Genomic DNA, 12,216 nt, shown 5'->3' on the forward strand with positions numbered 1-12,216 from the left:
CTAAAACAAGAGGACCGATTACAGCAGGGAAGAGTGTCTGTTGTCACAACGAATGCATTCGCGACAGCACATCAGCTTTCCAAGAGCCACCTGAGAGCAGGAGCAAAATGCATTGCATCGTTTTCATTAGCAAACTTTAAATGTGAACATGGGCTTGAGTTTCAGCTGACTACTGTGTTTCGAAAGTGTAAGGGGCATCCCAGGTATAAGGAACACATCCCCCCAAAGCGGCCAGAATGTTTGAGACTTCTGCTACCATAGAGTTCAGCTCATCTGCAATATGATCTCAGAACGACCTGGCCAGGGAGCTGTCCCAACAATAATAAGAACAAGCAAGCAAAACTAGATCATATATAAAATCCAAATCAAGAACCTGGGTTAAAAACAAGCTACGTGTATATGAGGTAATGAGCAATCTTTAGTGAAAAAATACAATTAAGAAGTGGAGAGAAGACACAATTGTTCTGTATATGTTAACATGTGTGAGGTGCAGAAAAAGAACAAAAGATCCAGTTAAATAAAATGAGGAACAAGGGGGCTACTTGCAACGACATATCCAGACACAACTCATTAGAATGCCTTTGTGCTCAAAGCAAATCTGAATTATTCTGCTCTGTTTTTAAAGCACCAATACCACTCTAAGCTCTGGCTGGGCTCAAGAGTTGAGCCTAGTTCCTGACCGAACATTTCCCATCACAATACTCACTTTCTATACTTCCTATGGAGCTAAATGAAGTCCTCTAACATTTCCATCTAATTCACATTAATAACAAGATGGTATTATATTATTAATAATTAAAATGCTCTGAAGTTGGTTTTGAACAATACCCATTTCTTTACAGCCTTTGTAATTCTAAAGTCTGCTGCTTCTGATCCCAGTCTGAGATGGCCAGGGCCTGAGAGCCCAGGGCCCCCCAGACCATCTTGCTGGTGGAGTATGATGACGCAGAGCCAGAGCTGCGCATATCCAACATCAAGATCATCAGTCAGTGAAATGTTAAGTGGACGTTTACCTGGTTCTGCAGATATATGCTGGAGGGAGCTCTGGAGTTTGGCCACCACACATTCTAGAAGTCTTTGGAATAGGTCAAATTGTGGATAGCTTAAAACTTTAAAGGCAGCAATTTTAATAAACCTGTCAATACAATTTCTTTGTTAAGAAAACATTTGAGACTGATTAGGCTGCTTATATCGAAAGAGAAGTGCAAGGTCTCTATCTTTAGATCTTTCATTGAACTGCCAGTACAGCATGAATAACTGCTCCTTAGCTGTAAATGAAAATTGATTCCAGGTTTAACCCCTCATTTTCAGGGGTCCTCTAAGTCCCAAGAAGCACACGAAGACACATTTGACCCAAAGGAAAACTGCAGGTGCAGTGGGATGAGGTGAGGGCACGCAGAGGACCCCACACATATGCACTCTGCAGAAGACCGGACGACTGTGACATACACCCTATCCAAATGCCAGTGGCCACACCACGGCCTCACTGCCTGCCCCAGAGGCCTGGCTGGCAAATGGCCATTCAGTAAGCGTGGTGTGGAGGACCAGGCTGGGGTTTTAGATCTGTGATGCCCAGAGCAGCAATTGCGTTAGTGATAGCCAGCTTTGAAAAATGGAGCACATTGCAATATGGATATTTATGCAGATGCTAAGTACAGAACACTGTATCCCAATTGAACCCTGTTCTGAAACATTCCAATGTCCAAGGTCGACTTCAAGCATTATTTCCCAAACCGGGGAAGGTCCAAGAGAAAGCCATGATGAGTATAGCATCACAGCATGCCCTGTCTTTCTCCAGGGCAGAGGGAGAGAAAGAAAGAAGTATAATAAAAAGGTGATGACTCAGCTGTCCACCTGTGTCAGTTTCTGAAGAGAAACTCTTGTTTAGAGCCACGTGATTTTCCTGGAAGAGACTGGGAGCATTGTCATTGGCAACCTGGCCTTTTCTTCCTGTGACTTCTGATTTGAAACTTGTCAGAGGTCAGAGGGAAGGAAAGGCCATTCACATCCAGTGAATGCCTTTGGATGGGGACAGTTAGGACGTTCAGTCCTGTTCCTAGCAGATCGCTATAGACACCAAAGCCAAAATGAAGGGCAAGGTCTAGGTACCAATGGCTCCTAAAGAGGGGACTTCCAATCAGAGTTTAAGAGGGCCACGAGGAGGGCTTATCTGTAAATGTTTATAAGCTCACAGCTACTTCTTGCTTCCAGGGCCCAGCAAGAGGGGTAAGTTGTCATTCTGCCTTAACTTGGATCTCCCAGTTCAATCTCCGCTTCAGATGAGAAGCTCAGTTGATGAAAGCATGACTGGGCTAAGAGCGACACACCATGGAGAGCAGCCAATGCACCAACCAGGATTATCTGATGGTCCCAAGACTGACACGGAGTTACCGAACACACATCCTAAGAACCCAGATGACTGGGGCCAGTGGACCCACAAATGCCACTCCTTCAGGTAAATACAGAATAAAACAACTTGAGAAGCTGAAAAAACAGAGCATGTTTATTTAATCCCATAGAGAAGAAGTCAATGTGCAAAATCTATTTTCAGTTATTGTTGATTATTGCTTTAAACATTTCCATTAAAAAGTAATGTCACATCTGTCAAAATCAATGATCAAGGTGTTTTTTTTTTTTTTTTTTTTTTTTTTTTACCAACGCCGTGCTCGTCCCTGGCATAGTAAATGCAGAAAGTAGGAATAACAGACCCTGGAATTTCAGTATGCATTTTGCATCAGCTCTGAAGCCCATAGCTCACATAGGAGATGGACTGCTTGCATCCAGGAAGGGACAGCAAGCCCCTGTGAGATGATGGGGGCTTGATCTTGACAAGGCCCCACCGTGCAAAGATGCAACTGTTACATATTAACAAAAATGCAAGTGGAAAAAGGAGAAGAAAGTAAGAGTGAGTCAGGTGTTGGCCACATAACATTGCAAATGACCTCAATTTTATTGTATTGTGTATTTTTTTCAATTTTAAAATTATACCAAGTTTTGGGGTTTCCAATATGGTGAACAACTATGTATGAGAATGGAGTAGGTGAGCCCTGAGAGTTTTTCCTAAGCTTTTCTTTGCTGATGACTCATAACACATTTAGTGAATATGGAATTCTGTATTTTTTTAAAGATTTTATGTATTCATTTAAGAGGGGAGAGAGAGCACAAGCTCGGGGCTGGGGGGTGGTAAGGAGCAGAAGGAGAAGCAGAGTCCCCGCTGAGCAGGGAAAACAGGGAACCCACAACAGGGCTCGATCCCAAGAACCTGAGCGGAAGGCAGACACTTAATGACTGAGCCACCCAGGCGCCCCTGGAATTCTGCATTTGATAATGATCTTGGCATACCAGTGCATGAGCATTCCTTAAAACAGTCTGCTTTCAGTTTTCTAATGCAGTGGACTCCACTGTAAAAAGAACCTGGTCAGGTACCGGCTTTTAATAAAAGGCCCTCCTTGGGTACCTGAGTGGTTCAGTCAGTTAAGCAACTACCTTCAGCTCAGGTCTGCTTCTCCCTCTGACCTTCTTTCCTTTCATGCTCTCTCTCTCTCTCTCTTTCTCTCTCTCAAATAAATAAATAAAATCTTAAAAAAATTTAAAAGCAAAAGCGCTCCTTCTGTGATCCTCCCCCAAGGTTACAAACATATCCTTTAGGAACCTACATGTGAGGTAGGTGTGTCACAGAGAAAGCGCACACACACCACCCAGAGCACACACTATACTGCCATTCTCACGGTTCAGAAACCACCCCTTGGCCTTTTCCAACCAACAGGTCCAGTCTCACTGGAAATGCTGAAAACACATTTCTGCCATCTTGTTTCGTGGGAAGTGTTGGCAACACTTATAATGCAGAGTAGAAGAAGAAGGTGTAGTGGCAAGTTTTTGCCAACCGTCCTTGTGCCTGCAGTCCCGCGCATGCCACGGGGATGCTGGGTGCCGGTTCTCGGCATGTGCTCTCGAGTGGTGGCCTGGGAGAGGGGAATGCAGCATCGCATTTATGCCCTAATTAATTAATGAACATGGGCTGTAAGCCTCGCACCGGTATCACTAAAGGAAAGTTACATTCACCTGAGACAATGCTTAGTCCAAGGGAGGGAAGGACACGCTCTTGCTTACTGATGACCCGTACGTGTGTTTGACAAGGGAGCGGAGGGAGGGGGTGAAAGCAATGTTAAAGAGCTCAGCCTCTCCTCACTGTGGCTTAAATGAAACTGTGAGCTGATTCCACCTGTCCCGGAATACAGTGCCTAGCTTTGCTTCCTTTCCTCTCTCCGCAGCCCAGGGATGAAGCAGAGGGTAGGCTGGTAGATGGCAAAACCCTCCCGGCCCTTTATGCTCCCTCCCCTGAGGTCCCAAACCAAGAGTGAAGTTCTTCCTACCTGGTAGAGCTCAGTGGAGGTACAGTGAGTGGCCAAGGTCTTTACAGGCTCAAGGTCATCTTCATCACTGCTCAGCTTCAGGTCGTCCTCAAGCATCCTACAAAAAAAGCAGGGTGATGTTCATGTTAGAAAGTGTCTTTTCTAAATCATCCTCAGATACATCTTGCAATGAGGATAAAATATTGGAGCTACAATCTGACAGCTGCAATTCTGTCAAAGGTGCAGAGGGAACCAAGATTCTTTCAGCTAATTAGATATTTGAGCACTTATATTTATGTCATACTCTGCACACATCTTCCCTCTCTACCTTCCCCTAAATCAAGGGAAAAAAAAGGACTATTTCAGCATCTCTAGAGATGACTAGAGTCTATATATTTTTATTACTGAAAGTGTAATAAATGTACTGATCAATCACTGTGGAGTGGAACGTGACACTAGATCTCTACAGGAAAACATGTTCTGCGTCTCCCATGAAAGAATTGGGCCAGGGTAACAGCCCCAAGCTCTAGAGGCTGTTGTTGTAGCCTGCTGGGGCTCTCTGGATGACAGAGGCAGAAGGCCCAGTGACCTTCTACTGCCTCACAGAGCCCTCTGCACCGTGGCAGCTCTGTGGCCACAAAATACCTGAGTGAGAAATGTCTAGTTCTTAATCTTTTGATATACGACCGATTGCTTCCTGTAAAATTTGATCCAAGAGATGTAAGCCCCTGATGCGGATGAGAAATCTTTCTCTCCTAAGGCAAGGTACTTGAAAAATATGTGTTTTCTATGGTGTCACCTGTTCTATCCCCAAACTCAAGCCACACCAGGAAGAGTGACTTATTTTAAAATTCCAGATACTCACAGCCTTCAAAGGCCAATCAGTGTTAGTATTTCTATGTATTCAGGACAACTTTAGACCTCGTTCCCAGCCTTCAAACGGAAGGCAGTCCCAGCCTCCCTGGATGGATGACCATTTTCTGAGCGTGCTTTGCTCTTTCTTGCTTCCAGATGCTGAATCAGGCTCAGCTCCCAGGCTAGAATTTCCTTTTTCAACTCTGAAATTCCTATTTTGCTTCCATAGCTCAGCTGATCCCACCTTCTCCACGAAAGCTTTTGAGAAAGAATCTCCACTTCCAAAAGTACAACTTTTCCTTCTTCCTCAACCCCAGCTCCAGCTGGATCACAGCACTGCCTTCTCCACTGAGTGTCCCCACACCAGTCCCTCATCCCTGCATGGGCTGTAGTTGCCACTTATTCACTTCTGTCTTCCCAGAAATGATACAGTCCGCCACCCTCATTTTGCAGATAAGGGAAGAAAGATTCAGAGACGCCAAGTGCTTTGTGCCAGGTCACAGAGATAGTTGTATCTTTTCCAGAAGGGAAGCCAGAAGACAAAAGGCAACTTCTAATTTGATAAATTAGGGAATACATTATTTTAGAAGTTATGTTCAAATGTTGGAAAAATGTTCAGTTCAGTATGGGTATCCACTCTTAAATCTCCGAAGAATGCATGGCTCCCCCACTTTCATGCTCAGCCACATAAGACCAGGATATGTTCCCTGAGGTCTGAAAACCAAAGACTGATATAAAGAATGATTGGTGGGAAGGATAGGTGTTAGAGTTGGTTTCAGATGAACTAAACTTGCAGGATTTATGACTGTCCTTCATGAGACTAATGGATGTTTTGAAGATCTTAGAGAAGAAGACAAAATGTATCTTCCCATTTCTTTTGCAGTTATGGGTCAATGGCTGTGAACAAATAATTCTTCATAACACATTGTGGCAAATGAAGACTGTATGATTCTCATAAGCTACAGAACTCAGATATTTTTTAAAGATTTTATTTATTTATTTGACAGACAGAAATCATAAGTAGGCAGAGAAGCAGACAGAGAGAGAGGAGGAAGCAGGTTCCCTGCTGAGCAGAGAGCCCGATGCGGGGCTTGATCCCAGGACCCTGGGATCATGACCTGAGCCGAAGGCATAGGCTTTAACCCACTGAGCCACCCAGGCACCCCCAGATATTTTAAAACTACCTATGCTGGTCATAAAGTGCTTCATTTTCCATGTGTGTGTGTGCGTGTCTGTGTATCTCAATACAGGTAGGCAATGTCTACAGTTAATTTCCATAGAAGTGTTGAGCAAAACAAATTAACAATTCATTCCATTCAGAAGATCCATTTATGCATCAGGAAAGCGCTAAGTATTTGACCAGAAGCTTGTAATTTGGACCCTATGAAGGAGGAACTATCATTAGCCCCATCTTCCAGACTGAAACACTGAGGCTTAGAGAGGCAAGGAACCTCTCATGATCACACAGCGAGGAAATCATGGAGGCCAACATGGAGCTCAGACCATCTCCAGCCAGAGCTCCAGAGTATATAATGTCTTCCCAGAAGGTGTAATTTACAAAGGATGGTATATTAAATACAATCAACAGCAACAACAAAAACCCACAAAACATATGGACATGGAGTCAAGATATTTGGATTCAACTGCTGGCTAATCATAAACTGCTATCTTGCGAAAATCATTTACTGTCTCTGAACTTCATTTGTGTCTCTCGTGTGTTAAATGGGATGGTAATTAAGCTCATTGATGGGGTGGTGGCCATAGTGGACATAATGTCAACTAAAGCAGGTGAAATGTTTTATGAAAGTGCGAAATGAAAGCAGGGTGTCATAGGTTTGGAAACACGTCATCACAGTTAGAAATAATGTACACCATTAACACCACGAACAAATAGTCACAAGCAAAGCCTTCGTGAGACTTTGTTCTCATCTTCATTTGCTGAACAGGCTCAAGGTAAGCTTCATGGTAACCCATGCTGACTCGGGCAATGTCTCGCAAAGTCTCAAAGCTGAACACAGAAATGGGTTTATGGTCTTCAGACTACTCTTCAGTTATTTTACCCTTCAACCAACTCTATGTGATTCTAGCACGGAAATAAAAAGCCTTCCAATGTACAATTTTGGAAATAGGCAAACAATCTCCATAGCGATTGACATTAAACACCCCCCCTCCCCAAGCAACAAGCTGGGTATGGATTTGGTTATTAATAAAGGCCAATTTGATGCATATATTCAAGTCCCGGTAAACACAAGTCAAGAAGTAACTAGGAAGGCAAACCACCATTCGTTATCTCTGGAGGTGTCAGGCATTCATTTCATTCTGCTGCTTCACTGACCTATTAAGCTTTATTCTTGAATGTACATGTACTTGTTTGCCTTTCTCTCCATAGCTAATACTGAACATTACTCTAGGGAAAGAGGAGGATTATGAAAGATTTTGGATTTAATTATTATAACAGCACCATTCACACCCACTGCAGTTAAGGTAGTCTCAGCAGAAAAAAATGGTAAGTTCTTTTCACGAGGTCATGGCTCCATAGACAAATTCATCACACACTGGGTAACCCACGGCGTGAGAAAATCATGTTTACATGTATGCATGTGTGTGTAATCTTAAAAAATGACAATCATTCTTCTGCTTTTCAAAGAGACGAAAACTGAACAAAGCCTCCTTAGTGACTTTAGATATTTGTTAGGGATCTCGTAGTTCACGGTGCCTGTCTTTGCACGAAAATGCTCTGGTTTTTATTTTCACCACGACTTACAATTTCTATATTATTAAGAAGTAAAATGGCCCCCAAAACTATGTCAACGAAACCAAGTCCTTGTCCTGAAGACATGACCCTATAGAAGCTCAAATAATGAAATTTGGGGCAGATGAGAGAGAATGAGCAAAGAAAACACTGCAGGGGCCCAAGGGACGGAAGGGAGAATTGTGCCCATGGTCATCTCTTTTCCCAACTCTCTGGGTCTTGAACTGAACCTGGTGACTTCAGAGGGCTCTTTGCACTGGGACAACCCAGGACACGATGCTGCAGCAGGCCCTATGTGAATTATAACCATAAAATCATATAGTGGAATGCTCAGGTGATTCTGAAGAGGAAAAAAACAGAAGGCTTGAAACATTACTATAGATGGTTCTACGGCAATGGAGCCTTTAGTTGGGTTTACTCTCTTCAACTAGTTAGTCCAACTCTTTGAATCTCAATTTTCTCACATATTAAAATGAGTGACAATAATATGTTACTCTGGAGAGTTTGGGAAGGATCAGAAAAAGCAAATTTGTACAGATTTCCTAGGAGTCAGCATATGTAGCTACTGTTGGCATCCTGGTCATTATTGCTGTTGCTGTCATTATTACTACCCAAGAAACAGTGCTTTACATGTTGGAACAATAACACCAAAGGCTCTGTTGGTGACCCAAAGACTGGCAGAGGAACCAATGAGCAAGCATCACTGGATGCCTGATGAGGCATGGTTCAAAGATCCTTAAAGAGTTTGGAAAGTTTCAGTGCTCATTTATTCTTCAAGAATGTTCTAAACTCATCATGGCTGTTTTGAGTTTCCTGAGATCCTCCCAGAGTGCTTAAGATGCCCCAGAGATTTGGAAGCCCATCATAACATGAAACACACAGTTCCAAATGAGAGTTTAAAAAAAATGAGTGGTCCTGATACCTTTCTCCTTCTATCTGTGGGGTGACCTGCTGATCCAGAGAAATGAGCCAAAGATGGCCTGCACTGGAAGCTTCTCTTTGGGCTTGCCATTCTCAGGAGGCATTTCTAATATACACCTGGCTCTAACCTTTATATAAAAGGCAGGGCTTCAGAGGCTGTTAGTTGATTCAGAATCCTTGCTCAGAAGCAACCTTCAGAGCCCTGAATGTGTATGTTGAAAGCCTATAGAGTGCCTTTTCACGATAACAAAATGGTGTCCTTCTGGACAGCTAGATCGTCACATGCATCACTTGATATGGGCTGGATTCCAGCTTTCAAGTATCCACGGAAAGAGCTGTAATGCTGGTGACCTACAGTCTGACAGACCCTGACTCCTACAGTTGGAAGTGCCTGGAAGGGTTATCGATTTTACCTTGTCACCCAGTGGAGCTATCCACGACATCCTCAACACATGGCCAGAAGCCATTGTCTGAAGGGTAGCAGGCCATGCCCTTCTACTGTTCAGGAGCTTTAAATGTTGGAGAGTTCTGCCACTTGGGAATTGCCTTGTGCTTTCTCGGAGCTTCCATGAGGGAGCCTGAGTCTTATTCTCTGTAGTCCACACTAGGAGCCTGGACTTGGAATGGTACTGGGGACAGAGCCAGTGCTGCTGTCTACATTGTGCGGTGGCAGGGTTGGGGATGGAGGTGGGGGCTGGGGGTGCAGCTTTGCTCAGGTTTTGGGCTGTAAACAAAAATTAGGAATCATCTTACTGTTAGCCTACTAGAACAGTGACTTAGCCCTACTGACTCCTTAAAGGGCACTTCCTCTTCATAAAGTAGGCTGGGAGGAATGAAACATAACTGGTTTAGAATTACTCAGGAAATTATATATTTTCCTACCTAGACTTCTAGTGCGATGTAGTCTCTGTAGCACTGCATCATTTGTTGGTAAGCAAGGCAGGAGATGAGGAAGAGGCAGTGATATTTTTCAAAGCACTCACTCTGTTTCTCTGAGGTAAGGGTGCTCAGGCTTTTTTTCCTTGGGAGAAACTGCATTTAATTTTCTCAAGGTTTTAACTTAAAAGTCTGCTTCCATGACCAGCCTGCTGGGAATCCTGGAAAATCCCAGTCTGGGGGCCATGACAGTGAAAAATAGTTTGAAAATCTTGACTATATTCTAGAGGGCTAAATCTCCCAAGACCTGTCAGGTGGGGCCCTCTAGCCCAGGGCCACTCAGGGAGCCCACAGCCTGGGTCTAAACTAGATCATGCTCCCTTCCATGGACATGAAGATCTGAGAAAGATCTGTACCTTCTGTAACTCATGGCCTGTAGGGGTTACCTAAAATGAGCACCCCGTAAAGTAAGTCTGGTTCTTTATTGAGAGAACTGGGAGTTCCTTGAGGAATGATATGGTCTAGGAGTTGGCAAACTGAGGCCCTCGATCCAAACCAGCCCTCCCTTGTTTCTTAAATGGCCCCTGGGTTAAGAATGGTGTTTACCTTTTTAAACAGTCGAGAAAAACAACATCAAAAGAAGAATGATATCTCATGACATATGAAAATAGTATGGAATTTAAATTTCATTATACATAAATACAGTTGTATTGGAACACAACCACGCCCCTTCATTTGCATATTGACTGGGGTTTCATGCTATGATGGCTGCATTCTGTAGTTGTAACAGAGAACACATGGCCCAAAAAACCCAAAATATTTACTCTCTGAGCCTTTACATACAAAATTTGTGGACCCCCCACCCCGCTTTAAGTCAATGGTTTTCAAACCCTACTCTCTTCAATTAAAGAATCCTTCCCCTACCCAGTGGAATCTTACAAGGAAATCTGAAAGAAAAAGAGATTAAGGTTGTACTGTTTTCATCATAGCCAGGTTTGGTTGGGGGAACATCTGGAGTGCCCCAGGGATTAGAGGAGAACAGTGTGAAAACAACTCAGCTATTTGAGTCTTATTTTTGGGAGTAATTCTGGCTTCATGGATACTGGATAGAATTTAGTTCGAAAACCTAAATTTTATTTATATAACCTCTCCAAACCTTGGTTTACTTCCCTGTGCAATGGGAATGAAACAATATGTCTCTTGGAGATCCAGAAATGCCCACCAGTCACTTTGGGCAGAATGCTGAGTACTAAAAGGCAATAGTAGGAAAAAGAAAAGAATAAATATCCTTTTTCTAGATGTATCTGGGGTACATGTGGATTTATATCTATACTGTACACATAAGCCAAAGCTAATAGTGTGAGCTTTGATATATATGACTATTGACTTGTAATAACTGTATCTCTTCAACATTGGACTTCTTAGAATTGATCACATAAATTCAGCACCATACCAATTTTCTGCTGCATGGTCATTATTTTGAATTTGATTTTCATTTTCTTGGTATATTTCTCTGGGTTATATAATTTTCCCAATGCGGGAACTCAAGTTATCATGCAGATGACAAACTGCCTAATAGAATTCAGATGGTTTTCAATCATGTCACACCCAGTATAACACCACTGTATCATTTTTCAGGGGTGTGTTTGTATAAAGACATCTAAGAGTAGATTGCCCCAGAGAAGACCATAGCCCAGTGAATCTACCTGGACCTGAAATCAAATGTTGAGATAATTCCAAAGGAGAAAAGAGAATCTTTTGCCTTAAAAAAATATCTCAAGCGTGGATCTTAATATTTGAAATTGCCCTCTTCAGTAGGACCATACAAGTCATCTTGAATGAACTTTCTTTGGGTCATACTGGGCAACAGAGTCATCCTAGTGGATTAATAGAGATTCACCCAAGACCATCTACTGGGCCAATATTTGTGGGTGAGACACAGCTCTTTAAGGACACAGGTTGTAGAGTTGGTCTGTAATGATTTGAAATCCAGCCCTAAAACTTACCGAGTGTAGACTTGGGCAAGTTACTGGACTTAGAGCTTCAGTGTTCTAATCTGTAAAATGGAGCCAATAATAGTACTTAGCTCAGAGGGTTGGTATGAGGACTACATGTGTTTATGTATGTGAAATGGTTGGCAAGCATTCAGTAACGACTGTTACTGTCATTATTACTTGTCGTGACTGTGCTTGAAACATAGTTGTGGGGAAGGAACCAGGAGTAGAACAAGGTCCCTCCCTTAATAAGTTTGCCCTTTAGCAAGGACAAAGGCTTCATAAACAAACAATGACGATGTCGTCATTTAATGCTACACAGAGAGGCTGGCGAAGCTACAAGGAAGCAGTGATCTTCAGGCCATGCCTTGAAGACAGAATGAACGGCCAGGGTAGTAAGAAAGCAAAGAGTAGTCTAAGGAGAACAGAGGTCCCAAAAGACTTGGTTTCAAGAAGAGTGGGCCAC

The 12,216-nt window shown here is 43.0% G+C and overlaps 1 protein-coding gene across 1 annotated transcript in view; it reads right to left on the reverse strand.

The window, feature by feature from the left end:
- The window catches only part of AFF2 (AF4/FMR2 family member 2), a 119,919-nt gene that overhangs the window by 68,664 nt on the left and 39,039 nt on the right, over window positions 1-12,216 (reverse strand). Inside the window, exon 4 of the mRNA XM_032849593.1 lies at window positions 4,374-4,470. Within this exon, the coding sequence (XP_032705484.1) occupies window positions 4,374-4,470 (97 nt within the window). The remainder of the gene's footprint in view (window positions 1-4,373; window positions 4,471-12,216) is intronic.

Source organism: Lontra canadensis, unplaced genomic scaffold, assembly GCF_010015895.1.
Source record: "Lontra canadensis isolate GAN:19392208 unplaced genomic scaffold, GSC_riverotter_1.0 scaffold233, whole genome shotgun sequence".
Classification (NCBI taxonomy): domain Eukaryota; kingdom Metazoa; phylum Chordata; class Mammalia; order Carnivora; family Mustelidae; genus Lontra; species Lontra canadensis.